Here is a 15,655-nt window from a genome sequence, read left to right on the forward strand (position 1 = left end):
TGCCAGTACTGACTCGTGGTCTAGGGAGAGCCCATCTCTTACTCACCTTGGTCATCCCCATGCTACCTAGATGACTGCCTGGCATGGGGAGGTTTGCAGTCATGGCTGATTGGTATTGAGTGGGCCAGAAATGCCAGGGGCAGTGACCACCTTGCTATGACCTTTGGGGTGTCTGATCTACTCTGAAGAGTGGTAAAGAGTGCTGAGCCAAGACCTTCCTCTAGTTGGTAGTGCTCTCTGGGCTCTGCCTCATCTGTCCTGATTCTTCTCTCCTCATATCTAACTGGAGCAAATGGAGTGGCTGTTGTAGTTTAATGCAGACATAGAGACTCCAGAACTCTAAATTGCCTTTTGGGGGATTGAGGAAGTAGAAATACAAAGTAGAATAAATAGAGAATATGATTAACACTAAGTGCATAGGAATATTTTACCCAATGAAACCATGATACTGCATCTGAATTTGGCATGTTGCAATCAGAGTTCACTTTTGTACCCTCGTACAGGATCCTTTCATAAATGATTCAACTTGGCCTGATAATAAACTGGTGGGTGGGGCTTAAAAACCCCAGATAACATGGGTAGAAAAAGGCATTATTCGTGCAAATAAAATGTTTGACACTATATATGTTCTGTGTCCTCAAATAAGAAGGGAGTCCACAAGAATTCACAAGTTTCCTGGCCCACAGAGAAGACAGAAACAACATGAGCACAGCAGGAAAAGTAAGCAAAAAAAAAAAAAGTTTATTTTTTATGTATTTTCACATTATATGATAAATAAATATAAAAATTTAAGTTTACTGTATAATAAATATATGGATACAATTTCAATGAATAATAATGGTTTTGTATCTAAATTAGAAGTAAATAGTGGAACACAAAATACAATTATGCTATAAGACACAGTGCATCCTAAACTGTGCAGAAATATGTTAATCCCATTTATCTTTACCAGAATATATATCATCTCTATCTGTTAATATTTCTCTCCTTCCTTGAAATAAATGCAAGCTAGTTAGAATGATCATATAGCCAAGCCTATGACTAATTTGTAAACCTAAATTAGAGACATTTTCATCAAGAGATTATCTTCGTATTCAGAAGCTATAATTTAAATATGTTATGTGGTAATGAAAAGATAATGATGAATATATCTGAATTCTTGGAACACCCAGGTTTGTGATTTAGGAAAACTACTCAGTCAATTTAAGCCTCAATATTTGCATCTGTAAAATAAGGCCAGAATCAATAGCTGCCCCTGGTAGCATTTCTGTAAGAGAAAAAGATCAACATGGAAAATCCCTGGGACAGGACCTGGTGTGCCTGTCAATCACAGGCACCAACACTCAGAAACCACTGCCATCAGTGTACATTTCCCAAGTATGTTAGTATTTATCAGGATATTGGCTGTAACAAAAAGCCTAAATATTGAAAAGATTTGAAAAATAAGTAAAGGAAATAAATTTCAAAGGAATGAAACTCAATTGGGGCAGTGCAATGGTAGCTCAGCAATAGAATTATCACCTGTTATGCCAGAGACCTGTGTTCAATTCCTGGAGCCTGCACATGCCAGAAAAGAAAAAAAAAACAAAAAAACACCTCAATTGAGTTGATTTTATCATACTTGCAGCTATGCATTTTCACTATTTATAAAAGCACTCTTTACTGCACAAGCTTTGCTGCCTTGAAAACAGGGCTTTCAATCTCAAATATTGAAAATATAAATAAGAGTTTTAAATAAGTTTTTAATAAGAGTTTAACTCTTTATTTAGAAGAACACTTATGGTTAAACTACCTGAGCTAGAAATTTATACATAAACACAGTTCTCCTGATTTGAAATTATACATGTATTCTTGTCCAAGTATGTCTTTGTATTTTTCACTCTCTAGCTTTAAACGCATTCTGGAAAGAGATGTTACACATAAATTAGATAGTAAAATAGATGTACAAGAGCAATGTTCCAAATTATTAATGCAAACAGCAATGGTGGGAAGGGAAAAAAAGAAAGAAGGAAGGGAAACAGATGAAGAAAAGTTTTCTTAGGAAGGAAACAATAGTATCTGGTATCACAAATTCAGATTCTTTCACTTAAGGAAAAATTTGAGCAAGAGGGCACTAGGTTTTACTAAAATGGCCAATCTTTTTGTAAGAATTAATGAAATTACAGTGACAGGGATTCTCACCTACCAGCCAACAGCTGTGGGTCAACAACCCTTTGCAGACATTTGCACACTGGTGTTGATTGCAATAGTATTCAGGATTTGCAATGGATGGAGGTGGAATACTAACTCATGAATGGAAGGGCAAAATGTGTGTATATGTAAAATAGGATATTAAGCAGCTACAAGAAAGAATGAAGCTGTGAGGTAAGCAACTAATTGAATGAAGTTAGAGGACAGTATGTTGCATGAAATAAGACAGAAATGAAAAGATGAACATTATACCCCCTCACCTAAATGAACTAACTATAAGGTGAAAACTTTGAGAACTGAATTCGAGAGCATAGGTTATCAGCAGGAGGCTTGTTGTAAATGTTACCAGACTGTAGACACTTACAGCAGTTACGTCTATTCCCAAATTGTAATGTTTACTTCTAAATTCTGACATGCTGAGCTCCTTGCATAAAATCTGGTCATTCCCTTGAACCTCAGTTATCTGTGTGACACCTGACATAAAGAGCTAGAGTACAGCAGCTGTGTAAGTCAGCCCTACTACCCCATACAGCAACTGTTACAAAGCTGTAAAAGAGATCACACTTCACTTAGAGATATGAATAAAGGTGATCTGGTTAGGACCAAGGTAAAGCAGAGTAAAAGGTAGAGGATTATATTCACTGCATTTTAAACTTCAACTTCTGTGTGAGACTAAAGGAAGAGATGTATATTGGGTGGAACATTTTTATTTTCTATAGCACACTATCTAATTTAACTTGTATGGCCAGTTTATTTGAACATTATAATTATATGGAAACTTCATTAGGGAGTGAAATGTTGTTGGTTTACACAGGCTAATATGATGCCCTGGTATATCCCAGAGTAATGTGAGTCAAAAATAAGAAATTATTTGCAAAGTCCCCTTGAGGGACTGGGGAAAAGGTGGAAATACTAAAGTTACCCAACTGGGGAAAACCTAATATCCTTACAAGCATTATGAACTAGCAATTTAATAGGCCAAGGCCTCCATCTTGGGTACTTGCCATTAGAAAATTTACTTCTGCAAAGGAGAAGCTAAGCATATGTATAATTATGCCAGAGTCACCCAGAGACCGTCTCTTTTTGCTCAGAAGTGGACTGTCTCTCTCTAAGTCAGCTCTTCAGGTAAACTCCCTGCTCTCCTCCCTATGAGGGACATGGCTCCCAGAGATATATCTCCCTGGCAATGTGGCACATAACTCCAGGGGCAAGCTTGGGCCTGGCATCATAGGATTAGAAGCCCTTCTTGACCAAAGAGGGAAGAGAAATGAAACAGAATAAGATTCAGTGGCTGAGAGATTTCAGGCAAAGTTCAGAGGTATTCTGGAGTTTATTCTTATAAATTATACAGATATCCTTTTTTACTTTTTAGTATATTAGAAGAGGTAGAAGGAAATACCTGAAACTATTGAACTGTAGTCCGGTAGCCTTGATTCTTGAAGATGATGGCATTACTATAGAGCTTTTATAGTGTGATCATGTGATTGTGAAAACCTTGTGATTAGCACTCCCTTTATCCAGTGTATGGACAGATGAGTAAGAAATAAACACTAAAAAGAAATAAAAGATGGGTGAGGGGTGAATAAGAGGAATGGGATGGTGTAGGTGTTCTTCTGTGTTTTTTATTTTTATTATTTTTAGATTTTTGTAGTAAGGAAAATATTCACAAACTGATTGTGGTGATGAATGTACAACTAAAACCACTGATTTTATACTTTGGAGGATTATATCATATGTGAGATCATATTGAGATATATTAAGAATATGCCACAATAAAATTACATTTTAAAAACCACAATTTCTTGCAGGAGAGCATTAGGATGTATCAATAATAAATATACTTAGAGAGAAAAAAAAGATGTGAAAATGACCTGGAAAAATGTATTCAACTTTATCTCAAGTTCTCATATTGTCTGATTCTGCTTCAAGTTCCCTATGTTATTGCTCTTCAGGCTTTAAAAAATAATAATTTTAGTGTCTTCCAACCAGAGCTTTTCATTTCAATATAGCAGTTGTTTGTGCGAGCTAAGGTCTGTACTTACAATTGTAGATGGAAAAAATATATATCCTGACTTCAAGATTGTGAAAATATGTATTATCTGGTTTGATTGTCCAGGTAATAAAATGCAAAGCAGCTGTGCTTTGGGACCTAAAGAAACCCTTTTCCATTGAGGAGGTGGAGGTCGCACCCCCCAAGGCCTATGAAGTTCGCATTAAGGTGAAAATTGTTTCTACCTTTATTTAATTTTGGTTTTACAAATCAAATATTAAAAAGTGGGAATCACCAAAAATCCACTAAGAGAAGCTTTTAACATAGAGTATGGTAATAAGTACAATTTAATTACAACATTTGTGAAGAAAAGGTATGAATGGCATTCATTGTTAAATTTTATAAAGTGATCAAAGTAATCCCTGTAAAGCCATAGTGTGAAATCCCAAGAAGTAAAAAATGTATGTTTGTACAGAAGTACAATGCAAAAGGAAATTTATCAAGACCTCAAATGCAATTACCAGTTAATGTTAGAATATTTAACCTTATGGTTGTTAATGAACCATTTTTATTTCTACAGAGAGCATGCATTATCATATTTTATATAAGATTTACATGTTAGAGAAACAAATGCTTTGCATATTATTCCAGATTGTATAATTCTGGAAAGGAAAGCTCAGGATGATTTTAAAATGAATACTCCCAGGGGTAAACAGAATTTTTTATTCAGGAAGAGTAGGAATTAGAGACACTTTTTACAACACTTTAGAAGCCTGACTTCGGTGAATTGGATGCATTAAGGCTATCTGGGGCCATAACCTTTGGAAAGTGATTATTTCCCCTTTTCCTCACAGATGGTGGCCACAGGAATATGTCGCTCAGATGACCATACGGTTAATGGGGATTTTATCGCAGCACTTCCTGTGATCTTAGGCCACGAGGGAGCCGGCATCGTGGAGAGCATTGGCGAGGGGGTGACTGCAGTCAAACCAGGTACAGGATTCACTCAGGGAATGTGTCTGCATTCAGGACTCCCAAGGTCAAGCAGCCTGGAGGAGGAAACTGAGGCAGAGAGACATGAAATAACTGCACAGGTCCCAGCAGCAGCCAATGGTGTAACTGGAATTAGACAGGGATGTCCTTGTTTCCTCTCTCCCTGCCTGACTTCCTTCACATGTCCAGGCAGGTCCCCAGGACAGACCTCATGATTCTCCCCTTCAGCAGTGACTCATGGAGCCCCTCCTGGATGTCAGGCACCAGGTTAGACCCTGGGACACTGGAAGACCAAGGAGACAGAGCAGCTGCCACCCTGGGGTTCACACTTGAATAATGTCATTTTAGAATTTCTGAGCATTGTCTTCCTTTGGGGCTTAAAACAGAACTATAAATGGGACAAAGAACAAACTATATGAGTTGAGGAACAAAAAGATGTCTATGTCCTAAGACTCTGGGTTACTATATGGTAATTGTGGTTTGCTGAGTTCTCAGCATGGGGATGTGAGGCTATGGCTAAATCATCCAAAACCTTTTATATTCAGCAGTGGATTCCCATTCCTATATGGTCTCCCTTTTTGAACTTGGATCATTGAACATACAAATTCTTCTTGAATGCACATGGGTCACTCTCCAAGGCAGATCATGTATTAAGACACAAAACAAAAATATTGAAGTCATAAAATATATATACTCTGAACATGTCAAAACATGCTAGAAATCAATTACAAAGGCAGAAATGGAAAATTCACATACATAAGGAAATTAAACAATGTACTCTTAAACAACCAATGAGTTACAGTAGAAATCACAAACAAATTAGGAAATATCTTGAGGTGAAAGGTGAATGAAAATGAAAATAAAATATACCAAAACTTATGGCATACAGAAAATACAAGTCTAAGGTAAAATTTATAGCTCTAAATTCTTACATTAAGAAAACAAGACATGTAGACCAATGGAATTGAATTGAGAGCTCAGAAATCAACCCTCATTTATGGCCTGTTGGTTTTTAAAAAAAATTTTTTTTAACCTGGGCAGACACTGGGAATTGAACCCAGGTCTCTGGCATGGCAATCTAGTGATCTGCTGGTCAGCCACAGTGGCCCACCCTGGTCTGTTGATTTTTGACAAGCAAGCAAAAACCACTCAGTATAAAAGAATAGTCACTTCAACAGAAGGTGATGGGAAAACTGTATTACCAATTAAAAAAAAAAAAAGGTTGGAGGAACCCCTAAGTCACACTTTATACAAAAACAATCTCAACATGGATCCAAGCTAAATATAGGAGCTATAACTATCAAACTCCTAGTAGAAAACATAGGAAAGCATCTTCAGAACCTTATGTTAGACAATAGTTTCTTAGACTTTACACCCAAAGAATAAGAAATAAAAGATAAAATAGAGCAATGAGTCTCCATCAAAATTTAAAACTTTTGTGCCTAAAAGGAATTTATTATGAATTTAAAACAACAGCCTACATAATGGAAGAAAATACTTATCACATATCTTATAAAGGTAATATCCATAAAATATAAAGAAATCCTTCAACTTATAAACAAAAGACAAGCAGCAGAATCAAAATATGAGCAAAGATTTAGAAAGACATCTCTCCAAAGAAGATATACAGATGGCCAGAAAGCATATGAAAAGAAGTGAAACATCATTAACAATCAGGAAAATGCAAATCAAAACCACAATGAGACACCTCTTCACACACATTAGAATGGCTAATATTTCAAAAAAGGAACTGTTGGAGAGGATATGGAGAAACAGGAACACTCATTCCCTTCTAGTGGCAATGTAAGATGCTATAGTTCTATGGAGAACAGTTTGGCATTTCTTTCAGAAAGTAAATTATAGAAATAACAAATGACCTGGAAGTCCCACTCATAGGTTTATACCCAAAATAATCAAAAGCTGGGGCTCGAACAGATATTTGCACACTAATGTTCATAGTGGCATTATACACAATTGCCAAAAGATGGACACAACCCAAGTGTCCATTAACTGATGAATGGATAAAAAGCATAGTATACACATACAATGGAATATTATTCAGTTGTAAAAAGGAATGAATTTTTCATATATGCAATAATGTGGGTGAACTTTGAAGACTTTATGCTTAATGAGATGTCAGACCCAAAAGGAAAAATATTGTATTATCTCACTGATTTGAAATAACTAGAACAAGCAAATTTAAGGAGTCAGAATCTAGAATATAGGTTACCCGGAGACAAGATGGGATAGAGAATGGAAAGTTAAGATTTATAATATACAGGGCAATTCTTAGCTGCCGTAAGAGACCTAGGTTTGAGACATAGGATTGTTTTTTGGCCCATGTCATTCCGTCCACATGCACACAAAAAAATCAACAAATATGCTGCAATAATGAGATAGTCACATTAAAAAAAAAAGCAGTGTGACCACCACCATGCAGCCTAAAAATAAAATGTACAGAACTTCCTCTTTGGAATGATGGAAATGCTTTGGTGATGGATCATTCTGATAGTAATGCAACATTGTAATTTTCAAACTCCTTGGAAATACGCTACCCAAAAATGGAACCTAATTTAAACCATGAATTTTAGTCAATAGTAAAATTATAAAATGTGCTATCATCAATTGTAACAAATGTTCCACCTTTATACTAAGTGTATTAAGAACTCTGTATTTTATGCACAAGTATTTGGTAAACCCATAACTTCTTTAATAAAATAAAAATAAATAATTTTATTTTTTTAATTCTAAAAATTCTCCTTAGCTAGTGGATACAATTTACCAAATGTTTTCTGGCATGTGAACAAAATAAAAATGTCTTCTGTTTTGAAATTGAAATTTTAGTATTTCTCTTTACAACTAATAAAATTAGTTGTAAAGAGAAATTACACAGTAATGACACATACTTTACACATATGCTTCCTCCATGATAGGAGAAAAATACATACTCATAAGTTAACTACCTGAATTTACTTAAGTGAGTATTTCTTATCCTACACAAAGTGCCTCCCTTCAGAATATTTGAGTATTCAGAAAAATTTTTTGAATGTCTCTTCTTTCTCCCATTCTATGCAGTTTTTCTTGAACAGAGCTACATAAATATAAATGTCAATTTCGTAGTAAAGACAAGCAAGTGATTTTATAAATCATGATGATCAAATTTCTCATTATTGTAATCTTAACTATTATCAATTATCACATGTCCATTATGATGGTCTGCTGCAACTAAAATATATATTGATGATTACAGTGAGAAACCTTAGATTTAATGAACTAAGGATTAAATGAGACAAAGTACCTATAGCACCAGTAAAAATGTAAACACGTAAACATGATAAAATGACATAGTGGTGACTGCGCTCTATTTCTTGGGAGAACTTCCAAGACCTATGCCTCTTATATATACACCTAATATCTTAGTTCTCGCTCTATTAATTCTTGGATAGAAATTTAAAAAGAATTTGCATTGTCCTCTTCCAGGTGATAAAGTCATCCCACTGTGTGTTCCCCAGTGCGGGAAATGTATCGTTTGTAAACATCCAGAAGCCAACAACTGTGTGAAAATGGGGTAGGTTTCTGATACATTGCAGATGGAGGGAATGTGTTTGCACAACAGGTGAGCTCCTGCCTCATGCCCTTCTGTTTCTGTCTCTGTTACACTGACCAGTCTGGACAACCCTCGGTGGACCATGCAGGATGGCACCACCAGGTTCACCTGCAAAGGGAAGCCCATCTACCACTTCATCCACACCAGCACCTACTCTGAGTACACAGTGGTGGATGAGATCTCAGTGGTTAAGATCGATGCAGCAGCACCACTGGAGAAAGTCTGCCTTGTTGGCTGTGCATTGTCAACTGGTTATGGGTCAGCAGTCAAAGTTGCCAAGGTAAGAATGACCACAGGCAAAACTCCAGATACACTTGGACTGTAAGAAAAAATTTTCCCCAGGGATTATGGATCATTTATCTAAATTAAGTGATAACTTCCCCTGCTACCATAATAGCCCTGAGATACTCGAATGTGGAGTGAGTATGGGTAGAATATGGCCACAGAAAGAATTGAAAGCATGCGCTATAGAAATTCATCAGTTTATCAGAGTGAACAAACTGTTGATACTTAAGCAGTTTGGGGAAAGGAATCCAAATAATTCCTTATGCTGATCAACAGCTCCCACTTTGTTCAAGCTGGACTGCTCCTAACAATCATTAATTAATCCATTCTTGTCCTTTCTGAAATGCAGGTCACCCCAGGTTCCACCTGTGCTGTGTTTGGCCTTGGAGGAGTCGGATTGTCTGCCATCATTGGCTGTAAGGCAGCTGGAGCAGCGAGGATCATTGCGGTGGATATCAACAAGGACAAATTTGCAAAGGCCAAAGAGGTGGGGGCCACTGAGTGCATCAACCCTCAGGACTTCCAGAAACCCATCCATGAGGTGCTGAAGGAAATGACTGGGGGTGGTGTGGACTTTGCATTTGAAGTCATTGGTCGGATCGACACCGTGGTATGTACCATGACATGCCCTGATTCATGCTTCTTTAATGAGGATATATTTTTAAATAGTAGAACATAAATGTGTGTATAAGAATTATTTGTAATGAATTACAATATTCTAAATCTTGTTTCTTACTTATGATTATTTTATACATTATTGTAAGAAACTTCCATTCTGTCAGTTCAGCAAACATGTCTCAAGACACAGTTACCCATTACAGGCTGCTTAATATTAGGCACTTATAAATTTATTTTGATCTCTTTTAGTACAAAATTCAAACTGAAAGACATATAAATAATGCAATTTCTAGTCTCAAACTGAGAAAATTTTATTTTCCAACATTTTTAGCGAATATTTAACAATTTTTATTATGTGTAATGAGTTCAGATTTCTTTTCACATGTAATTCTTTGATCAAAAGAAATATCATCAATTTAGGAAAAGAACTAGCAAAACAACAGAAAAAGATAAAAAATGTTAATATAGAGAAAAAAATAAAAATAATAATAATAGTAAAAAAAAAGAAAAAAGAAAAAAGACACAAACAGACAAACAAACAAAAAAAGAAATATCATCAATATTATTCCAAAAACCATTTTATCAAAAACTTTTCCCTAAAGAAAGTAGTGCTTTAATGTTTTACTAGATTTTCTCACAGCATGCAGTATGGTGCTTGGTAATTAATAGATATCTAATATCTGTGCGATGGAATAAAGCCAGTGAAGGACTGACTGATTTTACTGCTACATGAATTTAAGGCAATGTAGCTTGAAGCATTGCATGAATATAAAATGTATTAAAGAGTATCAATATCATATAGCACTTCAAGCATAAAATAGTATTACACACTATTACGTGCATGCAAAATATTCATCATAGAGCCACCTGGTAGTGACAAACAGTCAATGAACTTTAACCAGTTATTGTGTTATAATAAAACACTATTTCCAATTGTGAAGTGCCTACATTGTCTTTGGAATATCCATGATATCACTTTCAAATAAACACAAATATCATCAATTGGCATGACTAACAAAGCTCCAACTACATTCCGCCTAACTAGAATTCTCTAAAACAGTACTGAAAAGGTCCCCAGAACAATAAATCCCCATTGTTGAGATTCCCCAGGAAGTCCAAACTTCACTGGTAGTACGGAGCAGCACCCTGAGAGCAATGAGCTTTCCAGCCTTGCTCTGGGACCATATCCAAAAGACACCGACAATCCAAGAGATTTCTAACTTTTTACAAGGTCAGTTTTTGCCTTAAGTTCTTTTGTGTTATTTTCCCCTGTTTTTTCACATAGACTGGATTGTTACTTTATTTTTTGACTGTAAAACACAAGTTCTATGGATATCAGGTTGTCCAAATCAGACTCTAAACACAAATGATTAATAATTATATAATCCTTTGGAATCCGACTCCATTTTCTTGTTATTTTTCAATACCTGACTGGGGGACAAAGCTTCTGGAGTGTCTTTTGAGATTCTAGAAAAGAGGTGTAGTTAAACTAATGTCCTTTTTGGGGGGGATAAAAGTAACATCTATGTCATGTACAATTTAAAGATGGATAATAAGTTCAAATCTATTAAATGGAAGAGTCTCAAGAGGACAAGGTACAATTTTTGATGATGTAATCACCATTACAGTATTTTTTGCCAACAAATACCTGGTCTAATATGATATTCAGGTACTTGCTAAATAAATAAAAGAGAAACGATTCACTGACACATGGATTGTCAAAATTCATGTGATATGAAATATTTCCATGTTTTGATGAGCCATTATTTATTTTTAGTGATGTTTCCATCTTTAATATTTTATTAAAAAAAATGTACACACAACTACATACATCCATTCTCTCAACCATCCTAATATGTTTTCTGAACCTTCCTTAATGCAACAGCACTCGTGTATACACAAAGGAGAACAAAGAAGCAAAATCAAATTCCTACCCTATGAATGCTCACAATCTAAGCTTATAGTACATGAATTCTCTCATAATTAAGCAGCTATGAGAGTGCTTATTTTTAAATGCAAAATATTAATTTCATTCCAGCTTCAGGCTCTGTCATGCTGTCATGAGGCATTTGGTGTATGCATCATGGTAGGGGTGCCTCCAAGTTCTGAAAAGCTCTCGGTGAACCCTATGCTGCTATTGACTGGTCGCACCTGGAAAGGGGCAATTTTGGGTGGTATGTACTTTAAGATCAATTTCTTATTAACCTCAGGATTTGTTCCATTTTACAATTGGTAAATGTCAGGTGTTACAAAGCAATATAGTCAAAGATAAGTTAAAAATTTAATTGATCTTTAGTGCCAAATTCCACTAGATGTGTAACTAATGCAGAGTGAAGCTACTTAGATGCATTTCTTTATGACACAATAGACTAGCTAAAACATATAGCAAAAGCTCTTCTGATACTGGTGAAAGAATAAGACGTTTAAACACCCAGTAGGTGCCACAGAATCCATCAAAATTGTTCACGTCTGCCCTCATTACCCAAATTTAGACAACTTCTCAATTGCCTACGTGATTTGGTCAGAGTCATCTACACTACAATATCTCTAGAAGACACCTGATAATGAAGGGCCCTAGTTTAATGTGGACAGGTGTGTGAGGTGAACAAAACTGCAAAAAAAAAAAAAAAAAAAAAAACAGGCAAATTGCTGCAAAAGGATATTTAATACATTACCTCTTATTAACCTCAGTAATGGCAGCCTGTAGAATGTAGCTCATTTTATGCACTTTAATTTTAATTCTATTTGAAAAGTCTGCTCTTCAATTCTGTTACGTACCCCTGTCTGAATCTACCAATGATGTCTTCTTTTTTCTAGGCTTTAAGTGTAAAGATTCTGCCCCAAAACTTGTGGCTGACATTATGGCCAACAAGATTCCAGTGGATCTATTAATAACCCATGTTTTACCTTTTGAAAAAATCAATGAAGGATTTGACCTGCTTCGCCGTGGAAAGAGGTAGATTTTTTGTCTCTGTAAACAGTAGGGTTTAGGCTTGCAAAGAAAAATAATTTTTACTAAGAAATTTGATATATTTATGGGAGATAGATGAATGAGAAATACATTGGAGTGCTTGGTTTTCCCTTACCAATTCATTTACATGTACAATATTTTCATCTTATCATGAGAAGCTGAGAACAGTTACTTTGCATTTCCTATTCTGCTAAACAGAAATTTGTGAACTTCGTCACAAGTCTGAAATCATCAGCAATTCAGTCTCTTGTCAGGTGGACACTACCCTTGAAAGGCAAGGGTGATCAGATTCACAATGTCATCACAGGACCATGGAGCCCCTAAGCCTCTACCTGCCCCATAATACAGGCTGAGCATTGATGGATGGAAATTTAGATAATATTCAGGTTATCCCAAAACTTTCATTGTAAGAGTTGGTAGAGCTCTATGGTGATTGTTGCAGTTACATAACTTAGAAACTGTTCTTCATAAAAATACTGACTTAATTTCACTGTTGAAGGGTTGAGAACATGAGACTCAGACAGGACATGCATTTGGTAAGCAACAGAGCTAGAATTCTAACTTAGACATCTTTGTAAGCATGCTTTTTATTTCCTATTATACTGCTCTGCTTTGAAAGAACTTAAACATACATATATACCTATAAATATATATATATGTACAAAGATATAAACAATATAAATAAATAATAAGTAAATAATTTAGTACAAAATAGTGAGCCAATCTTAACCATCATCTCACAGTGCTTTTTGGTTTATGTGGAGGTCTAAATGACACAATGCATGAAAGGTATCTAAAACTTGAATGGCAGATACCAAGAATTTGTTACAAGTAATTACCCATTTTGTTTCATATTATTACTAGGAAAAACTCTAGGAATTATAAAAATTATTTTGTGAAGATGTTAAGATAGAATGAAATCTAAAGAGAAGCCATATTATTTTGTAATCATGAGCTTAAGTTTGAAGCAAACATCAGAGAGAATCACTAAAAATGATCTTCCTTTTCACTTGTTTGTGCTTAAATAGGTAGGGATAGGAATGGATTGGCAGGATACAAACCTAAGTTTCCACTGCGGCACATCCTATCCTTCTCAGACTCTATAAAGAAGAATATCAAATTTCTTGTGTTAAAATTATTAATATGTTTCATTTTCTCTTTCAGCATCCGTACTGTACTCAAATTTTGAGACAGGTGACACCCTCACTTATACCGTCTTCTGTCTGTTCCATGCCGTCCTCATCCAGAACACCAGGAAAGCAACAGCATTGACTTTTCCCTTACCAGATGCTATCAAAGAATATACATGGAAACATTCCATAAGAAGCAGAAATTTCTGTGAATACTGTTCTCTGACTATCTACATAGAATTTATTTTGTAGAACAATCAGTTTTTCTGAAAATTGTACAGAAACTTCTTTCCATTTACTCATTCTCCCCCAACACTATGGAAAATTTCACCTATTAATAATAGCTTGCATCAATGATGCATTTCAATAAACCTATGACTCAATATTGATACATCATTATTATATCATTATCATTAATCAAAGTTCATTGGTTACTTTAGCTTCACTGTTTGTGTGTCACAGAACGATGGGGTTTTACTAATGCGTAATTTCATGTATCTACCATACAGACAAACAGAACAGTTTCACTGTCCTAAAATCCCTTGTGCTCCCTGAAATATATTCACCAGCAAATGTTAAATGCCAAGTGTGAAAAAGATGAAAACGGTGGACATCAGCTGGATATTTGAGACCAGTAAATTTTCATTCTTTGTCATTCCATATATGTCTTTTTCCCTTGACAAAGGTATATCTTGTGAATTCATATCCTTTTTGTGCCGTGCTTCCCTTAGTTATTGAAGCCTGGTGAAGGGATCTTTCATTATTTGTGTCCCCAACACACACAGAAAGGGCCATTTTGCCCATAGTCATGGACTTCTGTGCTGTCATTACCTGTATCCTCTCCTGATAAAATGTTCAAAGTTTAGGGGAAAACTACAGATGACACAGTGTACATGTAGATTTAGAAGCAGAGAAGACCCAGATCTTATAAATGCAGGAAATTCTAAGTAACTTCATGGAAACGCTACCCATTTCCATGATTTAAGGGACTTGTTTTTGTTTATACTTGCAGTGAATATAGAATTTTCCTTAAAATACAAGCAGTTTTTCTTCAACATGTGATAAAATGAGGTTCAGATATTAAAGGAAAAACTAAACTATTAGCACCAGACTTAAAAATAATGTTTTATTCATTAAAGGGATTAATTGGTTAATTAGTCTTTCTGATTAAAAGTAACTAAGAATTGGAGGTGGCTTGAAGTACAGGGATAATAATGAAACCTCTGTAAATTGATCATGAAAAATGAGTTACCAAGAATGACAAAACATCCAATGCACATAATATAAACATACACAGATGCATACTTTACAGTTTCAATCTATAGTCTACCATGTCTTTTATCATTCTATAACCCTGGAGTTAGTTGGCTGATTTAAATATATAGAACTTATGGTAGTTATTTCACATTTTTTGCCCACTTTCAGGTGATGATGTGCATTTTGAGCTTTACCTTAACATGTCATGAAAGCTTATTTATACATATGTATTTGTGTCCAAAGTGCTATTTGTTATCTTCTATCTATATGATGTTGTTGACAGGACTTCAGACTTAGAGAAAATGATATACTACTTACTATGTGGCCATCAGTAAGTCACTCAACCATTCTCAGCCTGTTTTAGCTTCCATTTTCCACCAACCCAGTACAACTTTTTTAAGATTATGGAGATGGGTGGGCCATGGTGGCTCAGCAGTTAAGAATGCTTGCCTGCCAAGCCTGAGGACCCGGGTTCAATTCCCGGTACCTGCCCATGTAAAAAAAAAAATACATACATATATATATATATATATATATATATATATATATATATATATATATATATATATTATGGAGATGATGGTGGTGGAAGGTTGGTGTAAACACAAAACACC

The 15,655-nt window shown here is 35.3% G+C and overlaps 1 protein-coding gene across 1 annotated transcript; it reads left to right on the forward strand.

Annotated features, from left to right (window-relative positions):
- Positions 1-591: 591 nt before the first annotated feature.
- LOC143668127 (alcohol dehydrogenase S chain-like) lies at positions 592-14,193 on the forward strand. Its single transcript, XM_077142735.1, has 9 exons — positions 592-720; positions 4,307-4,408; positions 5,035-5,173; positions 8,654-8,741; positions 8,841-9,060; positions 9,415-9,675; positions 11,722-11,857; positions 12,501-12,639; positions 13,819-14,193. The coding sequence occupies exons 1-9, from the start codon at positions 703-705 to the stop codon at positions 13,841-13,843; spliced, it is 1,128 nt and encodes a 375-aa protein (XP_076998850.1). The 5' UTR covers positions 592-702; the 3' UTR covers positions 13,844-14,193.
- Positions 14,194-15,655: the final 1,462 nt, after the last annotated feature.

Source organism: Tamandua tetradactyla, chromosome 24, assembly GCF_023851605.1.
Source record: "Tamandua tetradactyla isolate mTamTet1 chromosome 24, mTamTet1.pri, whole genome shotgun sequence".
Classification (NCBI taxonomy): domain Eukaryota; kingdom Metazoa; phylum Chordata; class Mammalia; order Pilosa; family Myrmecophagidae; genus Tamandua; species Tamandua tetradactyla.

Bases quoted from the DNA above. Each gene is read 5' to 3' on its own strand.
- LOC143668127 (XM_077142735.1), top strand. The intron at 4,409-5,034 runs GTGAAAATTGTT...TTTTCCTCACAG, and splicing joins CCTATGAAGTTCGCATTAAG to ATGGTGGCCACAGGAATATG. The intron at 8,742-8,840 runs GTAGGTTTCTGA...TACACTGACCAG, and splicing joins AACAACTGTGTGAAAATGGG to TCTGGACAACCCTCGGTGGA.